Source organism: Tarenaya hassleriana, unplaced genomic scaffold (genome assembly GCF_000463585.1).
Source record: "Tarenaya hassleriana unplaced genomic scaffold, ASM46358v1 Cleome61, whole genome shotgun sequence".
Classification (NCBI taxonomy): Eukaryota; Viridiplantae; Streptophyta; class Magnoliopsida; order Brassicales; family Cleomaceae; genus Tarenaya; species Tarenaya hassleriana.
The window spans coordinates 270,789-283,164 of record NW_010968608.1 but is presented as its reverse complement, the minus strand read 5'-3'; the positions used below and the strand labels follow the sequence as shown (position 1 = coordinate 283,164).

The window sequence follows — 12,376 nt, the reverse complement described above, 5'->3', positions numbered from 1 at the left end:
AATGCTTTGTACTCGACCGGATGTATCCTATGCGTTAAGCATTACGAGTAGATACCAGTCAGATCCAGGTGAGTCACACTGGATCGCTGTTAAGAACATCTTGAAGTACTTGAGAAGAACTAATGATGTGTTCTTGGTATACGGTGGATTGGAAGACGAGCTCGCTGTAAAGGGTTACACCGATGATAGTTTCCAATCAGACCCGGATGACTACAGATCGCACTCTGGCTATGTTTTTCTGCTTGAATGGAGGCGTTGTTAGCTGGAAGAGTTCCAAACAAGCGACCGTTGCAGATTCTACTACAGAAGCTGAGTATATTGCAGCGTCGGACGCAGCAAAGGAAGTTGTTTGGATCAGAAAGTTTGTTAGAGATTTTGGTGTCATTCCTAGTGCTGGTAGCCCCATTGCTCTGTATTGTGACAACAATGGAGCGATCGCACAAGTGAAAGAACCCAGATCCCATCAACGATCCAAACACGTACTTAGACCGTTTCACCTTATCAGGGAGATCATAGATAGAGGAGACGTTCACATTTGCAGAGTGTCGACAGATGACAACATTGCCGATCCATTGACGTAGCTTCTCCCTTCGTCGAAGCATGAGGGTCATGTTAGGGATATGGGCATTAGATGTTTAGCAGTCCATGATTAGAGCAAGTGGGAGATTGTTGGTTTAGTGATATGGGCATTAGATGTTTAGCAGTCTATGATGTACTGTTTTGCGAGCTTTATTTATAGATATATTTGATATATTGACACTTTCTATGAGTTTATGGATGAGTGTTTGATTCATTACGTATTGTGCATACTTGATATTTATGAAATCCATGTATTGTTATGAACAATACTAAACTCCCTAGTCATGTATCATTATGGGAATAATGATATACTAAGACTAGTATGATGTGTGATTGATTATCATAGGTATTGGATATGATCACAATCATAGGTATTCGTTGGAGAACGGAATACTAGATTGACCTGCATGAGATTGTCACATGGACTAGCATCATGACTTGAATCTCATATGACGGTTCCATGATTGGATCCTAAGACCTGAGATATCTACGGAATCTAACATGAGGAGATGGTACTTTGAATACGTCAAACGTCCTGCGTAATAGGAGGACTATAAAGACGTGTATCATGTACGAAACGAATCATGTGTTGGATTGTAGATAGTCAAGATGGGATTTGTACCTCTCGTATCGCTGGGCCCCTCGTGTGAGCGAGACTGTAGAAATGTGCGGCCGCACTATAGACGAACGTCGTCTATTTCACACAGTCAAACTCAGTGAATGAGAAAGCAGTCGAATCAGATAAGGTGGCTTGTCCATGCCTTATGTTCAACATATGATATTACGATACAAAAGGATCATCAGTCGGAATCATCACTGGCGTTCGTAAGATCACGAACAAAATCTATTCGAGATAGGTAGTCATATTGTATTGTTAGAGACCGCCTATGACTTGTATATCCGTAATAGAGATTACGGGTTATACTGCTATATCGAATAAGCCTACAGGATCACACACACAGGAAGGACAAAACGCACGAGTAAAAGACGAAAAAACCGAGTCAGAAGGGTCCAGACCGGACGGACCGGAACGTCCAGACCGGACGATCCGACAGTCCAGACCCGACGGTCCAGAATCGTGGTCCGTCTGTTCCGTAGTCTGGAACAGACGGTCCATATGATGCAGACCGTCCGGTCTACACCTGGAACGGACGGTCCGCATGCAAATCCAGACCGTTCGTTCCAGGCTTCAGGTTTTTCGAAAATTAGACCGAAATTAGAGTTAAATCACCTTATAAGAAGGAGATTAAAACCCTAGCTAAAGAAAAGACTTTCTGACCCGTCTTGGTGTGACTTTGAGAGCTTTTGGTGAGATCCAAAGAGTTCTAAGAGTGATCTAAGTCTCGTTTTTACGAAGCACAAAACCGAATAGTTGATTCGGGCCTAGCAGACAAGTTCTAATCGTTGGAATCCATCCCGAGGTGTGGATACGTGTAGAGGGCGAGGTAATCTTCCTACCTTAAGTGATCGAACGAATTCTTCAGTTGATACAGGTCCCTGATCGATCGAGGTAAGCGTTCTAACGTTTCTACGTAAGCATGCATTCATGGTTCTAGGGTTTCTTCAAATTTTTGTTTTACATCCGTTGCGCAAACCCTAGAATCGATCTCTTAGGAATAGGATTCGTTCTAGAGATCACAGGAAACCCAACAACATCTATGTACCTTGTCGGCTTGAGATGTGGATGAAGGATCCAACATTTATCGCGAACATTGCCTGATTTCTTGCATTGATCGCACATCAGCCCTCATCGGTCTCCATCACGCTCACGAACATGATCAGAATCATGGCTCCGCTCGCGACTATTCGTGTGACTTGGAGAGCAAGGACTTGGACCTCTGCAGAAGTGCGCCATCTCACTAGGCATTGCAAAAAGGTTGCGTCCAGCTTCTTCTCTTTTTAACATCATGCATACCTCATCATATTTGGCCAACGATCTTGACGGAGTATATGGTAGATCAAGTCATTGTACGATCCATCCAAGGCGAAGAGAATAGAGAATACTTTGTCTTCCTCCAACCTATCTTTGAAAGCTTTGAGATTCACCATGGGTGGACGTAACTCTTTCAATTCAGTCCACAATGCACTAAATTCTCCGTGGATGACATTGAATGACTTACCGTTCTGTTGCAAGGTAAACATCCTTTTCTTAAGTTCAAATATGCGACATAGGTTCGTCACATTACCGAAAATATTTTGTAATGCCTCCCATAGCTCCTTTGTCGTTTCCGATGCTATGAACGACTTGAGGATTTTGGAGGCCAAGGAGCTTTGAAGAATTGCCAAGGAAAGGTTGTCTTCTTGAACCCACTTGTTGTTCTCGGCAATTTGACGTGCAATAATCTTAGCGTTTGCAGTTTGATCGACGTCAGTTTCAGCATATGCCGCTTGATTCTCATCCGAGTTTGTGGCTTGCGTTTTGTGATGTGATCCCAAAGGCCACTACTCTTATGGATGGCCTTAGTTGCTTTCGACCAATAAAAATAGTTTTCTCCCGTTAAAGTGATGGGGATAAGCTTCCGGCAACGTTCTCCATTGCTTAAGGCGAAAAATGAAGGAAATCTGGTTTGTGGGTTTAAGATTGACTTGTTTGAACAGATTTCGGTATTCTTAACCAATCAGATTCTGATACCATGAAAAAATCTCAATGAAAATATAAGCAACGAACCGAAACGACGTGAAAACAAATAAGCTAGCTATCGGTTTAATGGAGATTCGATGCAGAAGATTTCAGAAGTGAGAGACAAAGAGAAGGGATCAGAAAGAATATACACACTTGTCTTATTCTGCATGCCTTCTCTGTACAAAAGAAGATTTTTCTATATACTAAATGGTAGAAACATTAAAGTAATGGAAAGTAAAGATTTATAAACAAGTATATGGTAAGAACATGTGAGGAAAATGGAAAGATTCAATTCTCATATAGATTGTCCACGGTTTGATCTTCCGGATGTGAACATTGACTCCAGTCATTCTCTCCTAAAACTCCTCATAATTATCACGTGTAATATGCTTCAATATGTCTTGTCTTTAAATTATTTGTAGCTGAAGTTACCAAGTTACCGTCATGTCTTCATGTCGAATTTGGGTCTTCGAGTCTCGGTTTGATGTTTACTCTTTCATGTTCCTCTACAGATAGCAGCATACCGATGGATGCATTTCTAGAACCAAACAATGGAATTGCCAATTGACAACTTCGATGGTTCTTTTTTTTTTTGTAAGTCGGGTTTCCCAGGCCCAAAAGCCCAGACTAATCTCGGCCCACGCATGCGAACCTGCAACACATACGTGGGTCGTGGGTGTAAATCGGTCAAAACCGGCAGACGGAAAAAAAAAATTCGATGGTTCTTTTAAAGAAATCTTAGGTATTGAGGTTAGATATGTTTTATAAAATATGCGAATTTATGATAATATTTGAAAAGATCGTATATTTTGATAGAAACTTCAAAATTGATTTATTTATATGGAAGTTTTCTGAAAGGTTAGTATTTTTTTAAACGATTTTCTCGAAAAAGGTAATGGGCATCATCTTTATTACACCAAATTAGTTAAATCCAAGTCGAATATTAAAAAAATTTGGTTTTTAGAAACCGCATAATTTTCTTAGTATATAAAGCAAACTCAAACAAATATAAAAATCAAATATTCATTATTTTTCCCAAAAAAAAATACAGAACCAAAAAAATAAAATATCCTAATCCTGGCCTTAATCTCTCTGCTCCCAGTTGAAACACCCGATAATCTCGCCATATATAAATGTCGTTTGGTAAACTACACAATCAATCATAAATGTAATATTAAACGAAGGAATCCATAAATACATTTCATATTATTGATTGCGACAACAAGATAACATTATAAAATCCAATGTGAAGATTCACGTGGAAACAACAATAATTGTATTCGATTTTTTTTTTTTTTTTGTGGCAATGGTAAATGTATTAATAATCAAATAATAAAAGCGCCCTCTTCGGGAGCTTCAATGCAATTTTATAGAGAAAACGTGAAGTTCACCAACAATGTCTTCTAAGGACCATAGTCTCTGTCTCTTTGCTCTCTTCGTCTTCTACTTCTTCGTCTCTTCAGGGTTCCTGTCTGTGTCGTCTTTGCCTTCGGACATCAATCTCGAACCCGCCATTAGAGTCAGAGGAATCAACCGGAGAGGAGGAGGTCCGTACATCGGCCTCGTGACCGTCATCGAAACCGAGGAAGACGCGTTTTTGGGCAGTGTGGATTTCAGACCCGACCCTTTTCGCCCTTTTGTCGATCTCTCTGGTACGTTAATCGATCGCGCAAGTTTTGTTCATGCCGTTTTCCGTTTAAAAGCAGCGTGATTTTTTTGGTATACTTCGAGGAAGGTTCCTTCAGACTGAAAATTTTGATATCGTTCTCGAATTGAATCTTTTAGAATTTTCGAACGGTATTTTGTTTAGTGAACCAAATTTTCAAAAAATTCTGAAAAATCGAAAATTTCTTAAAAATATAATTTATTCATAATAAAAACCGAAATCGAAAAGAACTAAAATCAAACGAAATATGATATAATAATCGGTTGAGATATATTAGTAGTCTCCTTTTTTGTGTGGACATGAATTGGTGTGGTGGGGCCGGATTCGCATTTATTATCTGAAAAATAGGGGTCCATATTTTAGATGATGTATAGAAAATCAAATGTAACAAAAACGAATGGTATATATATATATATAATTGTATTTGAATCGAATTCGATATAAATTAATCAAAAAAGCAATTAGTCGCAACAACAAAAAAATGGAACAAGACGAATTTTTTTTTTTTATTATAATAAAAATCGAACGAAATCAGAACATAACCGAAACCCGAGACGTCCATAGCCGTAACACTGTTTTGCTCTAGAGCATCGAAACATACGTTTTCAGGACGACGTTTTCGGATCGGGAAGATTCACGGGAAGAACGTGGTGTACGTGAGATGCGGGATCGGATTGGTAAGCCGTGTTTTCGGTCTTACCGATTCGGACAAAAAAAAATCTACGTTTCATATAACGTTTTCGCGGGGAAAAAAACATGGGTGTAGGTTAACGCAGCAATGGCGACGCAGCAGATGATAGATGCGTTTAGGGTCAAAGGAATCGTACATTTTGGAATCGCTGGGAATCTGAACAACTCAATGTCCATTGGAGATGTCACCATCCCCAAGCAAATTGCGAGCGTCGGTTTGTGGGATTGGTTGGTATGTTACATATGTATACATACATACATATATATCTATATCATTAACTGTGTTTAATGGACTAAATTGGAAATCAAACGATAAGATCTAAATATGGAAACCTAACTAACTATCTAATGATCCTTAATCTTTTAACTGATCGATACAGAATCCAGGCAAGACAGATGGAGGTCAAGATGTTGCGTTCCTAGACATTGGGAGCTACAGTGTCCCCCAAGGAGATGGGAGCGTTAATGAGTTAGGAACCATCAGATACAATTACGAGGAACTGTATTCAAAATCAGGCAAAACTAACACTCCTCAAAAAAAATTTTGGATCAACACAAATTCACAATGGCTTCATCTTGCTTCCGATCTCGAGGTTCTGAGAGACGATTTAGACCCTTCATCTGCCCGTTTCTTCGGGTATATTTCGAACATTTCAGCTCTCGGGTTTTGATTTTTTTTTTGTTTGGTGTTCAGGGAATGGAGCTGTTGCAGTGCGTGAATTCGAGTTTGTGTCTCCCCCAGAAGCCCAAACTTGTCGTCGGGTTAAAGGGCGCAACGGCTAACGTATTCGTGGACAATGCGGCTTATAGAAATTTTCTGTATAACACATTCGAGGTTTCGTCATCTGACATGGAGAGTTCAGCCGTCATGATGGTAATGAGCCGTAAAATGTGATGCATGCGGTCAAGTTCATGTTATCACATCTATGTATTGTTACCAAACTCGTGTTGGTTTTACGTTGTCCAGACGTGCGCGTCGAACGGATACCCTGTCATCGTCATTCGTGGGTTGTCGGATTTAGCCGGAGCTCAGTCGGGAGATAACACGGTTCGAAAGTTTGGGTCTTTAGCTGCCACGAACACCGCAAGAGCCGTGCTGGGATTTATCAAGAAGCTGTGAATTCAAAGTTTATAAGTTCGATACTCGGTCTAGGAAGATAATTCTAAATCAAAAATGTATTATTTTGATGGCTTGTGTTTTGTAATTTGTGATTTGTAAGAGGAACAAAACATCAAAGTTGCTTGTTACATAAAATAAATATATATATATATATATATATATATATAAAAGTTTGTATGTTACGAGTTTAAAATTATCATATGGTTGATAAGGTACTCTAATCAAATATTTGATCTTATATCAAATCTCTTAATAGAATGATACACTAAAATAAATTCTATCAATAGAATTTGAAGATAAATCATCCAAATCAATTTGTTCAGATGTTGAAGGTCAACTAACCTAAAAAATATTTTCCAGTTGAAATTTTACCATTATCTTGAAATATTAATGCAAAATTTCTTTTGAGAAATTTGTTTATACAATATTAAATAAAATATATAGAATAATAAATTTATAATTATGATCAAAATATAGAAATATATGAACAAAGATAAAATAATAAAAATTGAAATAAAAATCATAATATTTCTATACTTTTTAATTTGTTTACTCTTAATTTTTTGTATTTGATTATAATTGAATACCGTCAAATCATCGTCATATATATAAAAGTAGAGTTCACTTGAGGACGGCTGGACACGTGTCCTTTATTATTTTTAAAATTAGTTTAAATTTAATTAATTAAATTAAACTCATTATTGATTTGAATAATATTTAATGAGAAATTAATGATATAAATATTGTGCAGAAAATGATGCAATCAATTAAAATCATATATATAAAAGTAGAGTACACTTGAGGAGGGTTTGACATGTGTCCTTTATTATTTTTAAAATTAGTTTAAATTTAATTAATTAAATTAAACTCATTATTGATTTGAATAATATTTAATGAGAAATTAATGATATAAATATTATGCAGAAAATGATGCAATCAATTAAAATTACAGTTAACATTGACAATTTTTTTTGTCAAATTAAAAAAGATGTATGTTATTAGAGAGAGAATGAAAGAGAGTTTTTTCAATTAAAAGTAAAGATCTATACATGCAATAATTTTATTGTATTCACCCAATTTTTCTACATTGAATTTGGTTCGGTGAAATTTCTTTTTAAATTTTGATAAATATTTATTGTGATTCACTGATTCTTTTATCATTCATCAATTTTTTGAATTAATTTATTTATATAATTTTATGATTCTTTGTATGTATCTAAATTAAAATTCTATATATATTAAAAAAATTCTATATGGAGAATGGGAATTTGAATGAAGATACAAAGTGAAGAGAGTTTGATCGTTCGAAAAGAGTGATTCCAGTGTCCAATTGCTTGGTCCATTTCAACTATGGTATAATTCTCTCTACAACCCGTGATTTCTCAAAAGGTAACCACAAGAATTCCCCCATTTTCTATGGCAATTGATTCTTTCTTGTTAAATCTTTTATGTTTTTTCCTGAATTTTTATGTCTAAATTAATATTTTTATTCTTGGAATGTATTATCTGTGTTATGCTTGATCTCTCTAAACTTTGAATCAAGATTGAAATGGCAAAGTTCATGGCTTTGGTTTTTAATTCACGTGCTTTATTCTCTTGAAATGGATAGGGAGAGTTCTTGGAAGAGGAGCTTGCAGTTAGTTACAGATAAACAAAGGTAACAACATTAAAAAGAATCAACAACGAAATTCAGATAAACGGGAAGATTTTTATGCAGATTTTTTTGGGTTCGAGTAAAGAGGACGATTTGAACGGCGAGAGAGGAGAAACGACGGAGCTTCGAAGGAAGGGAAGAACTCTAGAGACAAATTGGGTCTGGTGGATCCGAGGAATGACTTGGAAGTGAGAGAGGACACCATTGCCAATGATTGATAAAAAAAAAAAAGGAAGAAGATGCAGGAGGAGTTTTAATGGAGATCGGAGTTGGTGGGTCTTAAAAAGTTAATGGGTTTATTTACAATCACATTTAACCAAAAAAAAAAGTTGATGGGTTTGTGATTTTTGGAGTCGTTTGTCTTTGTGAGCAAATCCTCCACCTAACCTTTTCATTCGACAGATACGAAATATATTAATATATATATATCTATATATATATATATAATAATTAAATTGAATACAGATTTAATTTAAAATACTTTATCAAGTACAAATTTTAGAAACATAGTATCTAAAATAACTTATCGGTATATGCATCTTTGCATTATCAAAGATAATATTATTTATAAAGTATACATTGAAAAAACTAAAATAATATCAGTAGATATGCTATATACTGACCTTAAATTTAAAAAGTGGCTAGCAGTTATCGCTAATTCTATTAGGAAATGAATTAAATATTATTACTTCTTAATTTAAAAAGTTTATTATGCAATAATTACTGGAAAAGCAAAATTAATGGATTTATTAAATCTTCAAATAAATATTAAATTGGTTTTTTATTTTAAATCACATTTATAAGATACAAACTTTATGTAATTCACTTTGTTGGTCAATTGGTTATATCATAGTTTATAAAAAATATTAAGAACGTATAGTATAACGAGAATAAAAGACTAAATCTTTAAACCTTCTAACAGATATCACATATGGCTGCATTTTTTCCTATTATACACATATATACACATATATATTAATATATAGATTTTTTTTCATGTATCGATTTCTCTACCCAAATGGATATATATAGTTAAAATCTTAGATTTACCATAATCACAATATTTTTAAATCAATAAATAAAGAAATTATTAGAGATTTAAAATGGAAATTGGACCATCGAAATATAATAGTAAAAAATTGAAAGACATTGAATATTAAATTTACGAAAAAATTCAAGAATAAACGGGTAAAAAAGTTTAATCTCATATTAGAAAATCAATCGAATATATAAGATAGAAAAAAACAAAGCAAAACAAAAGTAACATAAGAAATTTCTAAAGTTCCAAAAATCCAAATCTCTAATATAACTTTGAATGCTAACACAACACTCAAAAAATCAAATGAGATTTTTTGTGTTATGGGGGATTTTTTTGTGTGTATTTTATATTTTAACTTTATGATATTGAAATTATTCATCATGTTCTTAAACATTAAACGTTTTTCAAAAATAGAATTTAATAATTTTATATTTAGTTGTAAATTTGAAAATGTATAAAAATTTAGATGGAAAAATATATACATAATATCAATTAATAATATCGGTTTAAATCTTTACATTCGACCGGCTTAGTTTTAATATTAATTTACTTACCGAAATTATAATCAAAATTAAAGTTTAATCACAAATTATATATTGTATCAATGACAATGATTTTCATAAAGAAGATTTGAGTATACATCTTAATTTGACTATATTAATTATATTAACATTTAAATATATTTATCCATTATATTTTATTTTTTTTCTATTCGCTAGCAAATTAATGTACTCTAATTATAAAGATACTTTACCTTACCAAATAAAATCTGTTCAAAATACTTTTTTTCTCTCTAATGTAAGGTCAATAATATAGGTTGTCTATTATTTTATTTTTTTGTAGAATAAATATCTTTTATAAAAAATAAATCAACTTAAAAATATCAAATAAATATACAAATTTCACTACTATTATTAACATTTCATTTTTTTAATATCATTAAGATATGATAAATAATTTTTTACAATATGTTAGTATATATATAATATGCCAATCATATTCCAAGTTGATCCGAAAATAATGCCATCGTATTTCACGCACAACTCTGTCCGTCAATAAGTGGCCGAGACAGATAAAATGCCTCACCACCACACGCATGATAAACCCCTACCAACTATCTTTCGGGTACAACATATCATTTAAAAAAAATATATATCATAAATAATTTAGTATCATTTAGTATCAAGGATTGAAATGTTGAATAACGAAATAATGATTTTAGAAATTTTGCGATTCGATAAAAGAGTTTCATTTTTTGCGTATCCAGCAGTCTCTAAAGAATATGATTATTAAATTCTGGTAAATATAGTCTTAAACAATAATAAAAATTTAGTTGGTGTTAGGACCAAAATATATTATATTTAATTTAAAAAATAATAATTTTTTAAAAAAATTATACGTATTTTTTGGACGTTTCATGTATATAAAGTAGAGTAGATTAACGTAGGAGTGACAAGTGTTTCATTTTTTCATTAAATATATTTTTATATATTTATTATTTAATAATTCTTTAATGTAGATAAATTTTGAAAAAGTTATTCATTCTTAAACTTTTAAACTATTAAATAAGAGAAGAACAAAGTCATTATGTGAGTCCTAATTAAGTAAACTAAGACTAATTTATTTATGATTGTTAAGACATCGAATGATTTTCTCTATCAGTTAAGTTTATTATTAAATAGTTGATTTAGTTAGAGTGATTTTCTCTTTTATTAAATAGTAATTATTTCAATTTATGAATTCTAAACTATAAATAAAATTGTGTTAATGTTCCTTCACACTCACATACGTACGGATATTGAATTGATCAATTTAGTTTTTCAGAGTGATTGAAACCAAAGGTCCAATATGATTCTTTTGTTTTTTACAGATTCGGGTTCATTTTTCTATTTTATGTTGACTAAGCTTAATATGTAGTTTGCGTCCTTTAATATGTATTCAAAATTTTGAAATATAATGTTGGACAACGTAGTTGTATCCTTTCTGGTATATGTATCTACACGTGAACCTCATTAAACAATTATATGTATCTTGGTCATAGTTCTAAGAATTGATAATCTTATTGTTATGATTTTGATGGATTTATTTTGAATCGCTTAATGGTAGTTGTAACGACCTAAAATCCAGTATTTTAGATTCGTTGAATCGTCACTTAGGTTTTAAAAAGAAAGATTCGGTTTATTCTTAAATCAAATAATAACATCTCAAAATCGACAGCGGAAGTCTCAATAATGAAATTCTAGCATAAGTCTAAAAATGTTGAACTCATAAAAATAAAAATCTAAAGTATTGTGTCTCTTGCAATTACCAAGTCTACCACTTGATTTGCTTCGCCTTTCACCTGTGGGGAAAAAGGAAGGGGTGAGCTACGCGAATAGCTCACTGAAGTTGCAAGACTATAAACCTCGTCTCCGTACCCAACATAGACAATCAAATAGAAAACAAATTCAATCAACATTCAACTCAAACAAAACTCAATCTATTGATTCATGTTCTTCTCCTAACTTTTCTTTATTCGATTCTTTAAAACGAGTTCAGACTCTAGGACCATTTAGTATCTCTCAGACGTAGCTCAAAACTCTTTTATAAAACAAAACCAAAAATATCGTTATAACCCTCTACGGATCGTCGCCGTAGTCGGGGTTACCAAAACATAACCAATAGTAATAACCCTCTACAGATCGCCGCCGTAGTCGAGGTTATCACTCCACATGGATCGCTGCCACGCCCGGGCCATTATGTCATCACATACGGATCGCCGCCGTACCATGGCCTCACAACTCAACTAATAGCAATAACCCTCTTCGGATCACCACCGTAGTCGGGGTTATCACTCCACATGGATCGCTGCCATGCCCGGGTTGTTATCATACCATCACATACAGATCGCCGTCGTACCATGATCTCAAAACTCACTTTTAAAATATTTTTAGCACAGTCTGAGGTCACATCCTAGTCCCTAACTCAATACTTCTATCATCTTTCCAAACATCATACCAAAATTT

General features: G+C 33.6%; 1 protein-coding gene across 2 annotated transcripts; it reads left to right on the top strand.

Moving 5' to 3' along the window:
- The first annotated feature begins 4,501 nt into the window (after positions 1 to 4,501).
- On the top strand, positions 4,502 to 6,806 carry LOC104799817 (bark storage protein A-like). 2 transcript variants are annotated; one of them, XM_010522473.2, is made up of 6 exons: positions 4,502 to 4,854; positions 5,478 to 5,545; positions 5,635 to 5,790; positions 5,939 to 6,151; positions 6,253 to 6,432; positions 6,526 to 6,806. In XM_010522473.2, exons 1-6 carry the CDS (start codon positions 4,599 to 4,601, stop codon positions 6,676 to 6,678), a joined length of 1,026 nt encoding a protein of 341 aa, XP_010520775.1. In that variant the 5' UTR covers positions 4,502 to 4,598; the 3' UTR covers positions 6,679 to 6,806. The 2 variants fall into 2 exon arrangements, with proteins under 2 accessions (XP_010520775.1, XP_010520777.1); XM_010522475.1 differs by having other exon boundaries at positions 4,668 to 4,854; positions 5,455 to 5,545.
- The last annotated feature ends 5,570 nt before the right edge of the window (positions 6,807 to 12,376 follow it).

Bases quoted from the DNA above. Each gene is read 5' to 3' on its own strand.
- LOC104799817 (XM_010522473.2), top strand. From the start codon at position 4,599: ATGTCTTCTAAGGACCATAGTCTCTGTCTCTTTGCTCTCTTCGTCTTC. The intron at 5,546-5,634 runs GTAAGCCGTGTT...ACATGGGTGTAG, and splicing joins TGAGATGCGGGATCGGATTG to GTTAACGCAGCAATGGCGAC. The intron at 6,152-6,252 runs GTTCTGAGAGAC...TTTGGTGTTCAG, and splicing joins ATCTTGCTTCCGATCTCGAG to GGAATGGAGCTGTTGCAGTG.